Raw genomic sequence first — 18,512 nt, forward strand, 5'->3', positions numbered from 1 at the left:
CAACTTAGGGCAGTGGCATTGAAAACAATTAAGGATTTTGTAAGTAGCACGGAATTCCTAACATAAAATTTTCTTTTTAGAGGTTACTTTATAGTTTTTAGAGCGCACAACAAGCCGATTACTGGCTTAGGTGTATGTCTATAGTGGCATGGGGCGGATTAATATCTGCACCCTCTGTTCAACCTAACCTAACCTAGTTGAGGATAATGGGATACAACAAGGAAAGCGGATTCGGGCAATTTTACTTTTTCTTAAAACCTTATTAAAATCCCATTGCAGGTTTGTTTGCTCTTTCGTTTTTTGGGTTTTTAAATTCTTATTGAGATTCCATTCCATTATCCTGCAATGGAATCTCAATTTTTTTTATACCCACCACCATAGGATGGGGCTATACTAATCTAGTCATTTCGTTTGTAACACCTCGAATTATTCATCTAGAACCCCACAAGGTAAATATCTTCTTAATCGTCTTGACGTTCTCAGGCGATCTAGCCGTCCGTCCGTCCTTTTGTCTGTCGATATCACGATAGAGGTCGAATGCGTAAAGCTAGCCACTTGAAATTTTACACAGATACTGAATATTGATGTAGGTCATTGGGGATTCAAATATGCCATATCGGTTCGGATTTCGATACAACTCCCACATAAACCGAACTCCCGATATGATTTCTTGAGACCCTGGAAGCCGCAATTTTTATCCGATTTAGCTGGAATTTTGCACAAAGTGTTCTGTTATGACTTCTAACAACTATGTTAAGTACAGTCCAAATCGGACTATAGCCTGATATAGCTCCCGATCTCCGGATTTGACTTGAACCCCTGGAAGCTGAAATATTTGTCCGTAATGTTCCATTATGACTTCTAACATCTCCACAAAGTACAGTCTAAATCGGTCTATAACCTGATATAGCACCCATATAAACCGATCTCCCGATATGACTTCTTCAGTCTTCTATAAGCCGCAATCTTTGTCCGATGTGGCTGAAATTTTGCATGCGGTGGTCTGTAACTTCCAACAACTGTGGCAAATATGGTTCAAATCAGTCTATAACCTCTCGATCTTCCTTGTTCGGTTCCTAGAAGCAAAAGTTTGGTTTGACCTCAAGTTTTAAAAATATTTACCATTTATTTCAAAGCCAACCATTCTCACTCAAGTCAATTATCCAATTAAAGAAAATTTTTAGACCAATTAAACTCACAATTGAGTAAAATTAAAATATCTTCCGATTAACAAATTGAATTCATCAAGAAAGGCGCCATTTAACTTATAATGGTGCATGGTGGCATAGGTGGTGACCTTGTCGGGTGACAGGCATTGATTGATGAATCGTGTAGTGCCTGTTTGACAGCGACAACGACCATTGGAAGTGCAATAGCCCAATTCACATTTCTGAAAGGATTTCATAGGACCATCGATGATGGCACAACCGCATATGTCCGGAGAAATACATTTGCCATAATAGCCACAGCCACTGAAACACAAAATAATTATGACTGAGGGAAACTTCAATATAATGTCATGATTTACTTTTCACAAACAGCTTCACATCTAGGTCCATTTCGTTTATAACCATTAAAACATTTGCAAACACCGGGATATCTGCATACCCCATTCTCACAATCATCTCCACAATCCGGCAGACATGATGTGGTATTCTCATCATAGCGATAACCCTGATTGCAGATGCAGCTATCCTTAGTTGCATGAAAGCCATTGTCACAGCGTCTAGAAAAAAAATAGGTTAGGTAAGGTTAGGTTGAACAAGTAAAAGTGTGCAAAGTTTGGCCGGGCCGAATCTTGGGAACCCACCACCATGGATTCTGCTAAAAATTTATGCAAAAATAAATTTAGTTAAAGGGCATACCAAACTTCTGTCAAACCAGCAAGGAATAAAGCTTCTAGGAACCGAACAAGGATGATCGAGAGACCGGATTACATGGGAGATACAACAGGTTATAGACTTATTTGGACCGTATTTGACACAGTTGTTAAAAGCCAGAACACTATGTGAAAAATTTCAGCCAAATCGGACGAAAATTGAGGCTTCCAGGGGCTCAAGACGTCAAATCGGGAGATCGGTTTATATAGGAGCTATATCAGGTTATGGACAAATTCGGACCGTACTTGGCACAGTTGTTATAAGTGTTGTTATAACAGAATGAAAAATTAAGATTTTCAGGGGCTCAAGAAGTCAAATCAGGAGATCAGTTTATATGGGAGATGTATCAGGTTCTTGACCGATTTGAACCGCACTTAGCACAGTTGTTGAAAATCATAACAAAACACTACGTTCAAAGTTTCATCTAAATCGGACTTCCAGGGGCTCAAGAAATCAAATCGGGAAATAGTTTTATATGGGAACTATTTCCAAATCTGGGGCGATATGGGCCATTTGCAATCCCCAAAGACCTACATTATTATTAAGTGTCTGCGCACAGTTGCAAGTAGCGATCGGACGCATAGGATAGGGGTATACTAATATAGACATTCCGTTTGTAACACCTCGAAATACTCGTCTAAGACCCAATAAAGTATACATATTCTTCATCGTCTCGTCATTCTGAATCGATCTAGCCATGTCCGTCCGCCCATCCGTCTGTCGAAATCACAAAAGAGGTCGAACGTGTAAAGCTAGCCGTTTAAAATTTTCCTCAGATACTATGTATCGATGTAGAGGCCACCGTAGCGCAGAGGCAGAGCATGTTCGCCTATGACGCTGAACGCCTGGGTTCGAATACTGGCGAGACCTGGGTTGTTTTCCCCTCCTAATGCTGGCAACATTTGTGAGGTATTATGCAAGGTACAACTTCTCTCCAAAGAGGTGTCGCACTGCGGCACGCCGTTCGGACTCAGCTATAAAAAGGTGCCACTTATCATTGAGCTTAAACATGAATCGGACTCCACTCATTGATATGTGAGAAGTAAGCCCCTGTTCCTTAGTGGAATGTTCATGGACAAAATTTTCAATTTTACTAAGTATGGATGTAGGTCGTTGGGGATTGCAAATGGGCTATATCGGTTCAGATTTAGATATAGCTCCCATATTGACTTCTTGAGCCCCTGGAAGTCGTAGTTTTTGCCCAATTTGGCTGAAAGTTGGCATGTTGTGTTTTGTTATGACTTTCAACAACTGTGCCAAGTACGGTTCAAGTCGGTCTACAACTTCGATAGCTCTCATATCAACCGATCTCCAGATTTGACATCTCGGACCCCCGTAAGCCGTAGTTTTTGTTCACTTTGGCTGAAATTTTGCACGTGGTGTTCTTTTTGGGACATCCAACAACTGTGCCAAGTATGGTTCAAGTCGGTCCATAACCTGGTATAGCTCCCATATAAACCGATCTCCCGATTTGACTTCTTGAGCCAAGCGCCAAAATAATTTTTATACCCTTCACCATAGGATGGGGGGTATACTAATTTCGTCATTCTGCTTGTAACTACTCGAAATATTCGTCTGAGACCCCATAAAGTATATATATTCTTGATCGTCGCGACATTTTATATCGATCTAGCCATGTCCGTCCGTCCGTCTGTCTGTCGAAAGCACGCTAACTTCCGAAGGAATAAAGCTAGCCGCTTGAAATTTTGCACAAATACTTCTTATTAGTGTAGGTAAATGGGCCATATCGGTCCATGTTTTGATATAGCTGCCATATAAACCCATCTTGGGTCTTGACTTCTTGAGCCTCTAGAGTGCGCAATCCTTATCCGATTGGAATGAAATTTTGCACGACGTTTTTTGTTATGATATCCAATAACTGTGCCAAGTATGGTTCAAATCGGTCCATAACATGATATAGCTGCCATATAAACCGATCTTGGGTCTTGACTTCTTGAGCCTCTAGAGGGCGCAATTCTCGTCCGATTTGACTGAAATTTTGCACATAGTGTTTTGATATAACTTCCAACAACTGTGAGAAGTATGTTCCTAAACGGTCCATAACCTGATACAGCTGCCATATAAACCGGTCTTGGGTCTTGACTTCTTAAACCTCTAGAGAGCGCAATTCTTTAGCGATTTGGCACAAATTTTGTACAACGGCTCCTCCCATGGCATTCAACATACGTGTGAAATATGGTCAGAATCGATCTATAGCTTGATACAGCTCCCATATAAACCGATCTCCCGATTTTGCTTCTTGAGCCCCGAATCGGACTATAACTTGATGTAGCTCCTCCTCTGTCCAAATTCATTATACTTTGTTTACCTAAAAATAGATACTGCGCAAAGAACTCGACAGATGCGACCATGTTGGAGGGTATATAAGATTCGGCCCGGCCGAACTCAGCACGCTTTTACTTGTTTAACCTGATATACCTTCCGTGTAAACCGGTCTCTCGATCATTCTTTTACTCCTGCCTTTTTATACCCACCACCGTAGGATAGGGGTATATTTATTTAGTCATTCCGTTTGCAACACATCAAGTTCCGACCGACCCAAAGTACAATATTTCAGATCCCCGCAAAATTCTGAAACGATTTAATGATGTCCGTGTGTCTGTCCGTCTGTAGTAATCACTCTACAGCCTTCAAAAATTGAGATATTGAGCTAAAATTTGGCACAGATACGTCTTTTTGATGCACGCTGGTTAAGTTCTTGAACGGGCCAAATCGGACCATATTTGGATATAGCTGCCATATAGACCGATTTTCCGATATAGGGTTTAATACCCATAAAACCTTTATTTTTCATCCGAATTTGCTGAAATTTGAAATGTGAGTAGTTTAAGGCTTCCCGACATCTGAACCAAATTTGGTTCTGATCGGACTATATTTAGATATAGCTGTCATATAGACCGATATGCCGGTTAAGGGTCTGAGGCTAATTAAAGCATTATTTATTCCCCGATTTTGTTGAAATTTTAAATACAAAATTCAACTTTGACTTATACTTATTAGACCACTCAATGTCCGTGCCGAATTTAGGCGCATAAGTTGTCCAATTTTCACCAGATTGTGGCGAAAGGGGGCTTACATATACACCCGAGGTGGTAGGCCAGGCCGAACCTAATACCTTTTTATTTGTTAAGCCTCTTCTTTTAGCTAAAAATCGTCCCAATTTCTTTACATATGTGATCCATTGTGGTGGCTATATAAGATTCAGCCCTAACAAATTTTTTAATACTTACAAAAATCCCAAATGTATGCACACTGTTCCATTTTCTTTCTTCTCGTAGTTAGGAAAGCACTCACACTGGTTGGGTGCCACACAATGGCCAAAGCCACAATCCGGTATACACACAGGTTGACAGCCAATGTGAGCCAATTTAAAATCTGAAGAACGAGCATAGCCATCGGCACAAACGCATTGATTTGGTGTAGCACAAATCTCATGATGTCCACAGCCCAATTCGCATATGGGTTCACAATATTTTTTAGTGGGATCCAACATATAGCCCTTATTACAGACACAAGTGCCATTTAAGTAACACTGGCCATTGGGACAACCCAACGGGCAGGTGGGCACACAATCATTGCGATGATTCAATACAAACTCATCAAAGCATTGGCAAATGCCACCATCTATGCAGAAGCCATTTTTCTGACATTTATTGCCGCAATCCGGTACACATTTGCTCCAATCGAAATCGTAGCGTTTGTAGCCAGGACAGCAGACATCGAGCTCATTGTAAAAGATGTTGCCAGAGGTGCTGTTGCCACGTATGGGTATATCCTTCTCGGTTTGGAAGAAGACGGCTCTAAGAGAAATAGGGAAAAGTAGGTACTTTTTTAAGTTTAGAGTTTCTCGTCTCTCTTCTTCTTTTCCGACTTACGGCACTTCGATTTTACATTTCGGTGGATTGAAATCCTTGCGCGGCAACGATAGTCCCGGCGAGCGGTGGAAAGGCTGCTTCGTTGTGGTTGTCGTTGTAAATCTGACTACTTTTTGCGTTTGAATGCAATTGAATGTGGTGGCACAGAGAAATACCAGCGATAAGATTATTTTGATTAGCCGATTATAGTTTTGTATTCGTTGATAACTTCCCATCATCATGATCATGAGGAGGAAGAGCGTTTGTGTGTCAATTGGGTAAGGTCCACCGTATAACTGAAGATTATCGCGGCAAAATTAAATCAAAACAATGAATGGTTTCTGTTTGCTAGTGATAAGAGTAAATGGTTGTAAGATTTCTGAGGAGAATGACAAAAAGAAGCATTGAGGAGGAAGAGTTGAGTGAATGATGCTCTTGTAGAAAGTCTTTTTTAGATTAAGTAGAGCTTCAACTTTGTATTAGGGCAGTTATGTAAAAACAAGCAAAAAAAAAATCGAACAAACAAAAAGTTTTAAAAATTTTCTTGAAACATGTAATAATCTGGAGTTTGGAGGTGTCGAATCTTGGGAGCCCACCCCAAGGTTCCTACTAAAAATATAACATACATAATCTTACTTAAAGGACTACTGTTTTCTCTATGTACAAAATTTCTGACAAATCAACCAAACACTGAGGCTTCTTAGGCCCGCGGAAGACTAATTAGGATATCGGTTTATATGGGAGCTATTTTAGGTGTTGGAAGGATTTGGACAATACAAATTAGGTCTGTAGGAAATAATAACAAAACACTAAGCGTACAATTTCAGCCAAATCGGGAAACCATTGTGACTTCCAGGGGCTCAAGATGTCCAATCGCAAGATATATGGAAGCTATATCAAGTAATACATCGATTTGGATCACACTAACAAAGAATGTTGAAACTCATGAAAAAAGTGTTCCAAGTTCAGCCGTGTCGTGCCGTGGATCACATTGGTCAAGTTCTTTGTACGGTATCTCTTTATAGGCAAAAAAGGATAATGGATAAATTGCCAAGCAAAAATTGCAAATTTGCCCATGAACATTCCATTAAGAAAACTGGGGCAAACTTCTCACAAATCAATGAGTGCTGTCCGATTCAATATAAGGATCAATGATTAGGGACCTCCTTTTTATAACCGAGTCCAAATGGTGTGCCGCAAGTGCGCCACCTCTTTAGGGCAGAAGTTCTTACATTGCAAAGTAATTCACAAATGTCGCCAGCATTAGGAGAAGATAACCACCGCTGACAAATTCTGATATTTTCGCCAGGATTCGAACTCAGGCGTTCAGCGTCATAAGCAAACATGCTTACCTCTGCGCCACGGTGGCCTCATAATTTAGAATGTTATCGGAGTTATATCTGGTTACATGGTTAGGATTATGAAGGCCATAGTAGAAGTCATTGTGCAATATTTCAGCCAAATCGGATAAAAATTGCGCCCTCTAGGAGCTCTAGAAGTAAAATCGAGAGATCAGTTTATGTGGGAGGTATATCAGGTAATAGACCGACATAAAATAAGTACTGGTACAAAATTTCACCCCAAATTGAACTATAATTGCGCCCTCTAGAGGCCGAAAGAGTAAAATAGGGAGATCGGTTTATATGGAAGCTATATCTGGTTATGAAACGATTTACACCATTCTTGGCATAGTTGTGGGAAGTCCAGACCATACACTTCATTAAAAATGTCAACAAATTGTGCCCTCTAGAGGCTCCAAAAATCGAGATCCGGGATCGGTTTTTATGGCAGCTATAGTAGGTTATGTTCCGTTTTTGACCATACTTAGTATGGTATTTACCCAATAAATGGTTTTAATACCCTTCACCATAGGATGGGGGGTATACTAATTTCGTCATTCTGTTTGTAACTACTCGAAATATTCGTCTGAGACCCCATAAAGTATATATATTCTTGATCGTCGCGACATTTTATATCGATCTAGCCATGTCCGTCCGTCCGTCCGTCTGTCTGTTGAAAGCACGCTAACTTCCGAAGGAGTAAAGCTAGCAGCTTGAAATTTTGCACAAATACTTCTAATTAGTGTAGGTCGGTTGGTAATGGGCCATATCGGTCCATGTTTTGATATAGCTGTCATATAAACCGATCTTGGGTCTTGACTTCATGAGCCTCTAGAGGGCGCAAGTCTTATCCGATTTGAATGAATTTTGGCACGACGTGTTTCGTTATGATATCCAACATCTATGCCAAGTATGGTTCAAATCGGTCAATAATCTGATATAGCTGCCATATAAACCGATCTTGGGTCTTGATTTCTTGAGCCTCTAGAGTGTGCAATTCTTTTCCGATTGGAATGAAATTTTGCACGACGTGTTTTGTTATAATATCCAACAACTGTGCCAAGTATGGTTCAGATCGGTCTATAACCTGATATAGCTGCCATATAATCCGATCTTGGGTCTTGACTTCTTTAGCCTCTAGAGTGTGCAATTCTTTTCCGATTTGAATGAAATTTTGCACGACGTGTTTTGTTATAATATCCAACAACTGTGCCAAGTATGGTTCAAATCGGTTCATAACCTGATATAGCTGTCATATAAACAGATCTGGGATCTTGACTTCTTGAGCCTGTAGAGGTCGCAATTATCATCCGAAATGCCTGAAATTTTGTACGACGGATTCTCTCATGACCATCAACATACGTGTTTATTATGGTCTGAATCGGTCTATAGCCCGATACAGCTCCTATATAAATCGATCTCTCAATTTTACTTCTTAAGCCCCCAAAGGGCGCAATTCTTATTCGAATTGGCTGACATTTTACACAGGTCTCCAACGTATAATTTAATTGTGGTCCAAACCGGACCATATCTTGATATCGCTCTAATAGCAGAGCAAATCTTTTCTTATATCCTTTTTTGCCTAAAAAGAGATGCCGGGAAAAGAACTCGAAAAATGCGATCCATGGAGGAGGGTATATAAGATTCGGCCCGGCCGAACTTAGCACGCTTTTACTTGTTTTTGGATATTTATATATGTTCAGATATTTTGGTAACTGAAAATATTTTGTAAGAGTTTTTATACCCTCCATCATAGGATGGGGGTATACTAATTTCGTCATTGCGTTTGTAACACCAAGAAATATTCCTCTAAGAACCCACAAAGTACATATATTCTTGATTTTCATGACATTTTAAGTCGATCTAGCCATGTCCGTCCGTCCGCCCCTCCGTCTGTCTGTCCATCCGCCTGTCCGTCTGTCGGAATCCCGCCAACATTCAAAGGAGTAAAGTGCTTTAAATTTTGCACAAATACTTCTTATCAATATAGGTCGGTTGGGATTGACCCACTAGAGGGCGCAATTCTTATCCGATTGGGCTGAATTTTGGCATGAGGTGTTTTGCTAAAACTTTCAACAACTGTGCTATGTATGGTCTAAATCGCTTCATAACCTAATATAGCTGCCATATAAATCGATCTGGGGTCTTGACTTCTTGAGCCTCTAGAGGGCACAATTCTTATCCGATTGGGCTGAAATTCTGCATGAAATATTTTGTTATGATTTCCAAAAACTGTGCTAAGTATTGTTCAAACCGGTACATAACCTGATATAGCTGTCTCTAGAGGGTGCGCCCTCTAGTGGCTCATGAACTGAAGATGGCTCAAGAAGTCAAGATTCTTATCGAATTTAGCTGAAATTTTGCATGAATTGTTTTGTTATGACTTTCAAAAACTGTGCTAAGCATGGTTCAAATCAGTCCATAACATAATGTAGCTGCCATATAAACCGATCTTGGATCTTGAATTCTTGGGCCACTAGAGGGCGCAATTCTCATCCAATTTGGCTGAAATAATGCACGTGCCGTTCCGGTGTCACTTCCAACAAATGTGTTTAGTATGGTTCGAATATGGCCCATTTACAATCCCAATCGACCTACAGTAATAGGAAGTATTTGTGCCAAATTTCAAACCCCTAGCTTTAATCCTTCGAATGTCTGCGGGCTTTCGACTAAGATACGCACAAACAATGGCTCCTGTGGCTTGGGGACCCTAGGAAAACGCTGACAAATATAGTCATAGAGAAGTAATTGGGCCACTAGGGCGCCGCGATGTGTGTTTGGACGGACGAGATCAATGAATCCTGGGTGTGAAAATCACCAGGCGAAACGTTGGCTATTAAAGTTACAGTCGGTGGGGTTCACTCACTGCGTGATTAAGGCTCAACTATACCTGAACGTGTGAGTAGATGGCTGGTACTCGTGATCAATGGCTAAGTGCCTTATGCTTCGGAAGAACACTAGGAAAAACGTTGGCTGTTATGTTTACAGTGACATTATTCAATCACGGCGTGATTAAGGCGCTAGGATACTGGAATGTGTGCGTCGATAGAAGTACAGTACTAGCGGTAAATGGCTCCTGGATCTGAGGGACATTGAGAAAACCACTGGCTACAATAGTCACCGATATGCAATTCACTTACAGCTTGAATGAGGCAATTGGACAGCGGGATGAGTAAGTAGACGGACGATGAGTATGTGCGATCAATGGTTCAATGGTTCTAGTGGCTGAGTGGAAGTGAATGAAACGCTGGCAGTTATGGTTGTAGGGATATAATACACTCACGTTGCGTGATTGAAGCGCTAGCATAGCAGGACGAGTTAGTACATGGACGTATAGTCCACCAGATCGATAGCTTAGTTATCCTTGGTTCGAAGAGGAATAGGGCAAAACCCTTGCTTCAAATAATAGAAACGTGACACCGGAACGTATAAATGAGAGCACGAAGCGCTAGCATAGCAAGACGAGTGAATACATGGACGTATAGTCCACCAGATCGATAGCTTAGTTATCTTTGGATCACAGGGAAAATGGGCAAAGCATTTGAGTTTACATTTATTGAGACGTGATTCACTCACGGCGAGATGGTGCCGCTACAACACCGGAACGTATGCGTAGGAGCACGAAATGAAAATAAGCGCGATCAAAGGTATAGTGGCCACTGGATCTGGGGCACACTGAGAAAAATGCAGGCCGTTATAGTTTCGGAGACGTGATTCACACACGTGCGTGTGTGGAACGTGGGAGTGGTAGGAGGGAGAAAACTCTCGAGCAACTGTTCAATTGCCCTTGTGTCTGATTGAAAGAGGGCAAAACGCTGGCTTTTATAGTCACAGAGACGTGATTCACTCACAGCGTTTTGCGGGCACTAGGATACCAGGACGAGTGCTAAGTGAACGGATAGTACACGAGATCAATGCCTTTATTACCTTTGGTTCTAAGGGAAATTGGTCAAAGACCTTGCTTTTACAGTTATAGAGACGTGATACAACTGAAATCGTGATTGAGGTGCGTCAACACCAGAAGGAAAAAACTCGCTAGCAACTCTTATCCAATTTGACACATAACGTTTTGTTTCGATTTTCAGCAACTGTGCCAAGTATGGTTTAAATCGGTCTGTAGTCTGATACCGCTGCGATATGAACCGATCTCCCAATTTGGATTCCTGAGTCTCTATAGGGCTCAATTATTTCTTGATTTGCTTGACATTTTTTAAGAGTTTTATTTTTTTCTATGACTTTTAACAGCCATGACAAGTACGGCCCATATCGGCTTATAATTTGATATGCAAATGCAAAGTTGACCATGACCATTCCATTAAGGAACAGGGGCAAACTTCTTACATATGAATGAGTGCTGTCCGATTCAAGTTTAGGTTAGGTTATATTGGAAAAAGGGGGCGGATCAGAGAACTGCATGTTAATCAAAGTTTTGCCAAAGCAATTGTCTGTATCGCATGCCACATAAAAACAAGTTTAGCCAGTAACACACGCACATATTCAGTAGAGTGAGAGATGCGCGAACGTTTTGGTAATCGTTCAGTGGATTTGATTTTCAATTTGGAACATCGTGTGTTGTTTGCAAATGAACCCCATCAGATGAGTGCCATATGAAGCCAAAGCAAGCAGAGAAATGAGACATACATTATTGTTGAGGGGCATAGACACACTCCGTTGTTTTTTTCCACTTGCTCTTTTATTTCTGGATGAGAATTGCTTTTATCAGAACGAACTGTCTGTCTTTCTCCGTCTTTTCAAAAGTGACAGACTTACTCAAATTTTTTCTTTACCAGAGACATTACAGAGCACGCAAATTAATTTCAGCTCTCATAACATTGAAAGGTTCAGAGGCTCCTGTGACTAAGTGATACGGGGCAAAACGCAAGATGTTCTGAAGCAGAAACGTCAGACACTCACGGCGTGATTGAAATAGTAGAGTAGCGGTAGGATGGCCTTGAGAGACGGAAAGTACGCGAGATGAATTCCTTTATTACCCCAGGTTCTAAGGGAAATTGGCCAAAGACCTTTCTTTTACAGTTATAGAGACGTGATACCCTTATGTCGTGATTGAGGTGAGGCAACACCAGAAGGTGTTTGTGGTCGGACGAAAAAAACTTGCTAACAATGGTTCAGAGGCTCCTAAGACTGAGTGACACTGGGAAAAAAGCAAGATTCTTTGGAACAGAAACGTTAGACACTCAAGGCGTGATTGAGATAGTAGGGTAGCGGGACGATAGCCTAGACAGACGAAAAGTAAGCAAGATAAATGACTTAGTTACCTAAGGGTCTAAGCGACATTGGGAAATCGCTTGCTTTACAGTTCCAGAGACGTGTTTCACTAAGGCCGTGACTGTGGAACGCAGGGCGAAATGTTTGCTACGATAGCCATAGAGACGTGATTTACTTACGGGGTGATGGAGTCACATAGACACTGGTAAGTGTGAGTGCAGGTGGAAGGAATATGCGCGTAACTTGTGAAAAATGGTTCATTGGTTCAGCGGTTGTGTACACTGTGCTATCCTTGATACAGTACCGGATATACCATTTGAGACTTCTATACAAATGCATCCACACAAAATCTCCATGTAGGCTTAAGTGTACTCCAAAGAAGAAAGCTTCCTAATCACTGATGGTTGCAAATGAAGTAGCCAAAGTAGCAATATGCTGAGTCCGATTTTATTTTAATACTTTTGTGCCGCCTTATTATTAGAGGTATAGTCCTCATGTTAATGTTGTTAATGAATCTATTTCAATTTCAATTGAAATCAATAATTGCGCATCTCCACATCTATATATAGACCCACATATACAAATGTTAGCAAACAATCGCATTTAAAGGTCAAGATCGAGCTTTGATTATGGCGTATGGGGCTCAAACAAAAACACAAACCTTTGCTAAAATCCCACCATTCATACAATTCAAATCAGTCTTATTTGAACGCCTAAGCCAATCACATATTTAATGGAAATTTTGCAATTGCTTCTCTTCGGACTGTGCTTAAATCTGTCATTCGGTGATCGTTTGTATAGTGATTATATCGATGATATATCGCAGGATGAAATTCGTTTTAAACCTGCACCCGAAAGGCAACATCCAAATTTTCATAGACCCATAGCGAAACGAAAACCCAAGAGCAAGCAACCGGTTACAACTGAGGGCTTGTGTGTGAGAAACTATTACAAGAAGAAGGCAGCAGAGGAAAGAGAAAATCCCACTAAAGAATATAAGCCCACGGGAAATCGTTGGCATGGCCCCATTCGTTATGGTAGAGATCAGTTTCGCAATAAAAAAACGAGCAGCAGGAATCCCAAACATAGGGATATAACACCGGTGGAAAGGAAATTGCATAAGTGTTACAAATGGATTAGGTTGGTGGGAAGAGTAATTTTTAAAAAATACATTGTGAAAATTGGAAATTTGTGGGAAAATTTTATTCTTAGAAAATTTTTTAGAAAAAACAAGTAAAAGCGTGCTAAGTTCGGCCGGGCCGAATCTTGTATACCCTCCACCATGGATCGCATTTGTCGAGTTCTTTTCCCGGCATCTCTTCTTAGGCAAAAAAGGATAAAAGAAAAGATTTGCTCTGCTATTAGAGCGATATCAAGATATGGTCCGGTTTGGACCACAATTAAATTATATGTTGGAGACCTGTGTAAAATGTAAGCCAATTCGAATAAAAATTGCGCCCTTTGGGGGCTCAAGAAGTAAAATAGAGAGATCGATTTATATGGGAGCTGTATCGGGCTATAAACCGATTCAGACCATAATAAACACGTATGTTGATGGTCTCGAGAGAATCCGTCGTACAAAATTTCAGGCAAATCGGATGATAATTGCGACCTCTACAGGCTCAAGAAGTCAAAATCCCAGATCGGTTTATATGGCAGCTATATCAGGTTATGAACCGATTTGAACCATACTTTCAGGCAAATCGGATGATAATTGCGCACTCTAGAGGCTCAGGAAGTCAAGGCCCAAGATCGGTTTATATGGCAGCTATATCAGGTTATGAACCGATTTGAACCATACTTGGCACAGTTATTGGATATCATAACAAAACACGTCGTGCAAAATTTCATTCCAATCGGATAAGAATTGCGCACTCTAGAGGCTCAAGAAGTCAAGACCCAAGATCGGTTTATATGGCAGCTATATCAGGTTATGGACCGATTTAAACCGTACTTGGCACAGTTGTTAGATATTATAACAAAACACGTCGTGCAAAATTTCATTCCAATCGGATAAGAATTGCGCACACTATATGGCAGCTATATCAGGTTCTGAACAGATTTGAACCATACTTGGCACACTTGTTGGATATCATAAAAAAACACGTCGTGCAAAATTTCATTCTAATCGGAAAGAATTGCACACTCTAGAAGCTCAAGAAGTCAAGACCCAAGATCGGTTTATATGGGAGCTATATCAGGTTATGAACCGACTTGAACCATACTTGGCACAGTTGTTGGATATTATAACGAAACACGTCGTGCCAAAATTCATTCAAATCGGATAAGACTTGCGCCCTCTAGAGGCTCAAGAAGTCAAGACCCAAGTTCGGTTTATATGACAGCTATATCAAAACATGGACCGATATGGCCCATTTACAATACCAACCGAACTACACTAATAAGAAGTATTTGTGCAAAATTTCAAGCTGCTAGCTTTACTCCTTCGGAAGTTAGCGTGCTTTCGACAGACAGACGGACGGACGGACGGACATGGCTAGATCGACATAAAATGTCACGACGATCAAGAATATATATTCTTTATGGGGTCTCAGACGAATATTTCGAGTAGTTACAAACAGAATGACGAAATTAGTATACCCCTCATCTGATGGTGGAGGGTTTAAAAAACTGGTCCCTATATGGGTTCAAGAAGTTAAATTTGTAGATAAATTTCAGTCAAAATGGTTAAAAAACTCGCCCTCTAAAGGCTCTAGCAGTATAATCGGGATATCCGTTTATATGGGAGCTACATCAGGTTATAGACCGATTTTAACCATTTTTGGCAGGTTGCTGATCGTAAAGAAAGTTATTACGCAAAATGTCAGCCAAATCGCATAAGAAGAGCTCTCTTTAGAGGCGCAAGAAGTATTATCGGGAGATTGATTTAAATGGAAGCTTCATCTAAATATGAACCGATTTGGCCCTTTACAATCCCAACCGATCCACATTAGAAGGAAATGTTTGTTCAAAATTTCATTACTGCTTTGGCCTTCAACAGACAAAAAGACCGATGGACAGACATACATGGATCGACTTAAAATGTCATGCCAACCAAGAATAAACATATAAACTTTATAGGGTTTTAGACGAATATTTCGAGGAGTTACAAATGGAACAACGAAGATAATATACCCCCATTCTATGGTGAAGAGTATAAAATTAAATATAATCAATGGCCAGCCATAATGGTTATTCGGCGGGCCCAATTTTGGATATCCACCACTGTCATATTACGATGAAAAATTTTTCATTTACTATCCCATAGCAGCTTTATGTAAATAAAGTCAGATCTCCACCTTATTCTGGAAGGCTTTTCTAACACAACTCATTGTAACAAATTGAGTAAAATTTGGTGGGTAAAAGGTTCAACTTTTATGGGATTAAGAACTTAAATCTGGAGATCGGTATTTGGCACCTATATCCAAATATAGACCGAATTGAAGCATATAGAGCATGAATATCGAATGGCAAAACTTTCAAACTTTCAAATTTCAGCGAAATCGGACAATAAATGCGCCTTTTACAAGGCTTAAATGTGGAGATCGGTCCATATGGCAGCTATATCTGAATATAGACCCATCTGGGTCATATCGTACACAAATGTCGAAGAGCCTTACACAGCCCACTGTATCAAATTTCAACGAAATCGAGTAATAAACGTGGTGCTGTGGTCCCAAGAACTTTAATCGGAAGATCGGTCTATAGTCGTTGGGTAGGTAGATTACGTTTAGCAGTCGGGAAATCGGTCTATATGGCAGCTACATTCAAATTTGGATCGATCTATGCCACATTGATGAAATATTGAGTGGCTTAATGCAACTCACTGTCTCAAATTTCATTAAAATTGAAAGACAAATACGCCTGTTATGGGCCCAAAAACTTAAATTGAGAGATCGGTCTATATAGCAGTTAGACTATATCGCATAACAGTTATTGAGATATATTTCAAAACAAAAGTGTGCTCTACACCCTACTCCATAGTCGTTGGGTATGTAGAGCACCTTTATCAATTTGACAAAGGTGTTGATGAAGAGACAGTGCTTATCAGAAATCGCGATCCACCATGCCTCACAAACAGCACACATTTGGCTAACTCCTCTAAATGTTTTGCTATGCTATTCTTTGAAAAGAAAGCATTGATTTTGATCTTGAGCTAGAATATGTTCGAAAAATCACGAAAAATTAAATTTTTTTAAAAACAATTTTAAAATGTCATATATATTGAAATATTTTTTAAAGTTTCAACTAATTTAATTTCTCTTGAAAATTTTCCCAATTTTTTTTTACTTGTTGAGTCTCTTTGTCCAACTGAAACCAAGGCTTCTTCTAATTCGAATAAAAAACACAATAACAATCATTTTTTATTACCACCCCCATAGCATGGGGGCATACTAAACTAGTCATTCCGTTTGTAACACCTCGAAATATTCGTTTTTTTTTTGTTCGTCTCGACGTTCTTCCTTTCTCCCGTCCGATCTTTCGTCCGTCCGTCTGTCGAAATCACGGTTGATCTCCTAAGGCCAGTTGCTTAAAAATTTGAACGGATTGATGTAGGTCGTTGGGCATTGCAGAAGGGCCATATCGGTTCAGATTTGGATATGCAAATTACAAATTTTGCCCATGAACATTCCACTAAGGAACAGGGGCAAACTTCTCACATATCAATGAGTGCAGTCCCATTTAAGTTTAAGCTCAATGATAAAGGGCCTCTCTTTTATAGCCGAGTCCGAACGGCGTGCCGCATGGCGACACCTCTTTGGAGAGAAGTTTTACATGGCATAGTACCTCAAAAATGTTGCCAGCATTAGGAGAGGAAAACCACCACTGAAAATTGTTTTTCTGATGGTCTCGCCAGGATTCGAACCCAGGCGTTCAGCTTCATAGGCGGATATGCTAACCTCTGCACTACGGTGGCTCCCAGATTTTGATATAGCTCCCATATAAACCGATCTCCCGATTTGACTTCTTGAGCCCATGGAAGCTGCAATTTTTATTTTATTTTTTGTCTAATTTGGCTGAAATTTTGCACAACTGTGCCAAGTATGGCCAAATCGGTCTATAACTAGATATAATTCCCATATTTTAGCAGAATCCATGGTGGTGGGTTCCCAAGATTCGGCCCGGCCGAACTTAGCACGCTTTTACTTGTTTTTTATTAACGTTGTCATACAGCTCGTACAGTTTGTGGATCATACGCCACAGCTACTCTCCATCAATGCAAATTGGTCAATATATTTTACGAATAATTTTTCTCTCAAAAACTCCAAACACTGCCTCGTGTGCTTTCATTTAATACATCAATTTAATAAAACTTAATTCTAGAAATTTACTTTCAAAAGCAAAAGGTTGGATTTTTTTAATGTTAATTATAAAGACAAATTTCTAAAAAATTGCTAAAAATTAATCTTTAAAGATTTTCTTTTTATTACCTCTCCGCTTTTCTTCGCTTTCAGTTCCGAAGATATTAAACGCTATGAATGGCCTGCCATCATACAAACAAATGAAGATGACAATACTGTGCACATTGAAATTTGCTGCCCACATTATGGTCCTGTGCGTGTTATGGGCAATACCCTATGTCAACCATATTGTAAATCATGTCAAAATGGCAAATGTGTTGCACCCGAAGTTTGTCAATGTCATGATGGTTTTGTGCTAAACGACAACAAGGAATGCGTCTTCACCTGTCCCATTTCGTGTCTAAATGGTCGATGCGATCTCTTGACTGGTTCTTGTCAATGTAATGGCGGCTATAAGTTGGATGAGACGGGCAAATTTTGTCGACCTATTTGCCGAGCGGGATGTGGAGCGAATCCATTGCACAATTGTACGGCACCCGATGTCTGTGGCTGCGTTACTGGATTTTCATTGACCGATAATGATTGTCAGCCCATATTGAAGGCTCCATGGGGAAAGAGGCATTAAATAAAATAAAAAAATAAATATATTTTTTTATTTTTTTTTTTTTTTGAATAAAAATTTTTTAAAAAAAAACAAAATGGTTCATGTTTAGGATAAGGTATCTGGGGTTATGATGGCAATTCAACTGATGGATTTATTTATAAGGGAAAATAAATCAATTTTTCTGAAAATTGTTGTAAGTGCTAGACTTCGCTTTTACTTATTACTTATTTCTATTTTTTGTTCATTTTTTAAAAAAGTTTCTATTTAAAATTTTTAAATATTTT

At 39.9% G+C, this 18,512-nt stretch overlaps 3 protein-coding genes across 4 annotated transcripts in view; 1 reads left to right on the forward strand and 2 right to left on the reverse strand.

Annotated features, from left to right (window-relative positions):
* Window positions 1-18,512, reverse strand: part of LOC106085091 (uncharacterized) — a 75,638-nt gene that overhangs the window by 15,505 nt on the left and 41,621 nt on the right. The window contains exons 8-11 of the mRNA XM_059365747.1: window positions 5,777-6,051; window positions 5,132-5,701; window positions 1,529-1,726; window positions 1,200-1,472 (exon numbers count right to left, since the gene is read on the reverse strand). Coding sequence (XP_059221730.1) covers window positions 1,200-1,472; window positions 1,529-1,726; window positions 5,132-5,701; window positions 5,777-6,051 — 1,316 coding nt within the window. The remainder of the gene's footprint in view (window positions 1-1,199; window positions 1,473-1,528; window positions 1,727-5,131; window positions 5,702-5,776; window positions 6,052-18,512) is intronic.
* Window positions 1,102-12,817, reverse strand: LOC106085090 (epidermal growth factor-like protein). 2 transcript variants are annotated; one of them, XM_013249127.2, is made up of 5 exons: window positions 12,501-12,817; window positions 5,777-6,051; window positions 5,132-5,701; window positions 1,529-1,726; window positions 1,102-1,472 (listed from the first exon to the last, which is right to left on the reverse strand). In XM_013249127.2, exons 2-5 carry the CDS (start codon window positions 6,001-6,003, stop codon window positions 1,196-1,198), a joined length of 1,272 nt encoding a protein of 423 aa, XP_013104581.2. In that variant the 5' UTR covers window positions 6,004-6,051; window positions 12,501-12,817; the 3' UTR covers window positions 1,102-1,195. The 2 variants fall into 2 exon arrangements, with proteins under 2 accessions (XP_013104581.2, XP_059220926.1); XM_059364943.1 differs by having other exon boundaries at window positions 5,777-6,103.
* On the forward strand, window positions 13,017-18,262 carry LOC106085094 (uncharacterized). Its single transcript, XM_013249132.2, has 2 exons — window positions 13,017-13,461; window positions 17,778-18,262. The coding sequence occupies exons 1-2, from the start codon at window positions 13,055-13,057 to the stop codon at window positions 18,247-18,249; spliced, it is 879 nt and encodes a 292-aa protein (XP_013104586.2). The 5' UTR covers window positions 13,017-13,054; the 3' UTR covers window positions 18,250-18,262.

The sequence above is a fragment of the Stomoxys calcitrans genome, chromosome 3 (assembly GCF_963082655.1).
Source record: "Stomoxys calcitrans chromosome 3, idStoCalc2.1, whole genome shotgun sequence".
In the NCBI taxonomy this organism is placed as follows: Eukaryota; Metazoa; Arthropoda; class Insecta; order Diptera; family Muscidae; genus Stomoxys; species Stomoxys calcitrans.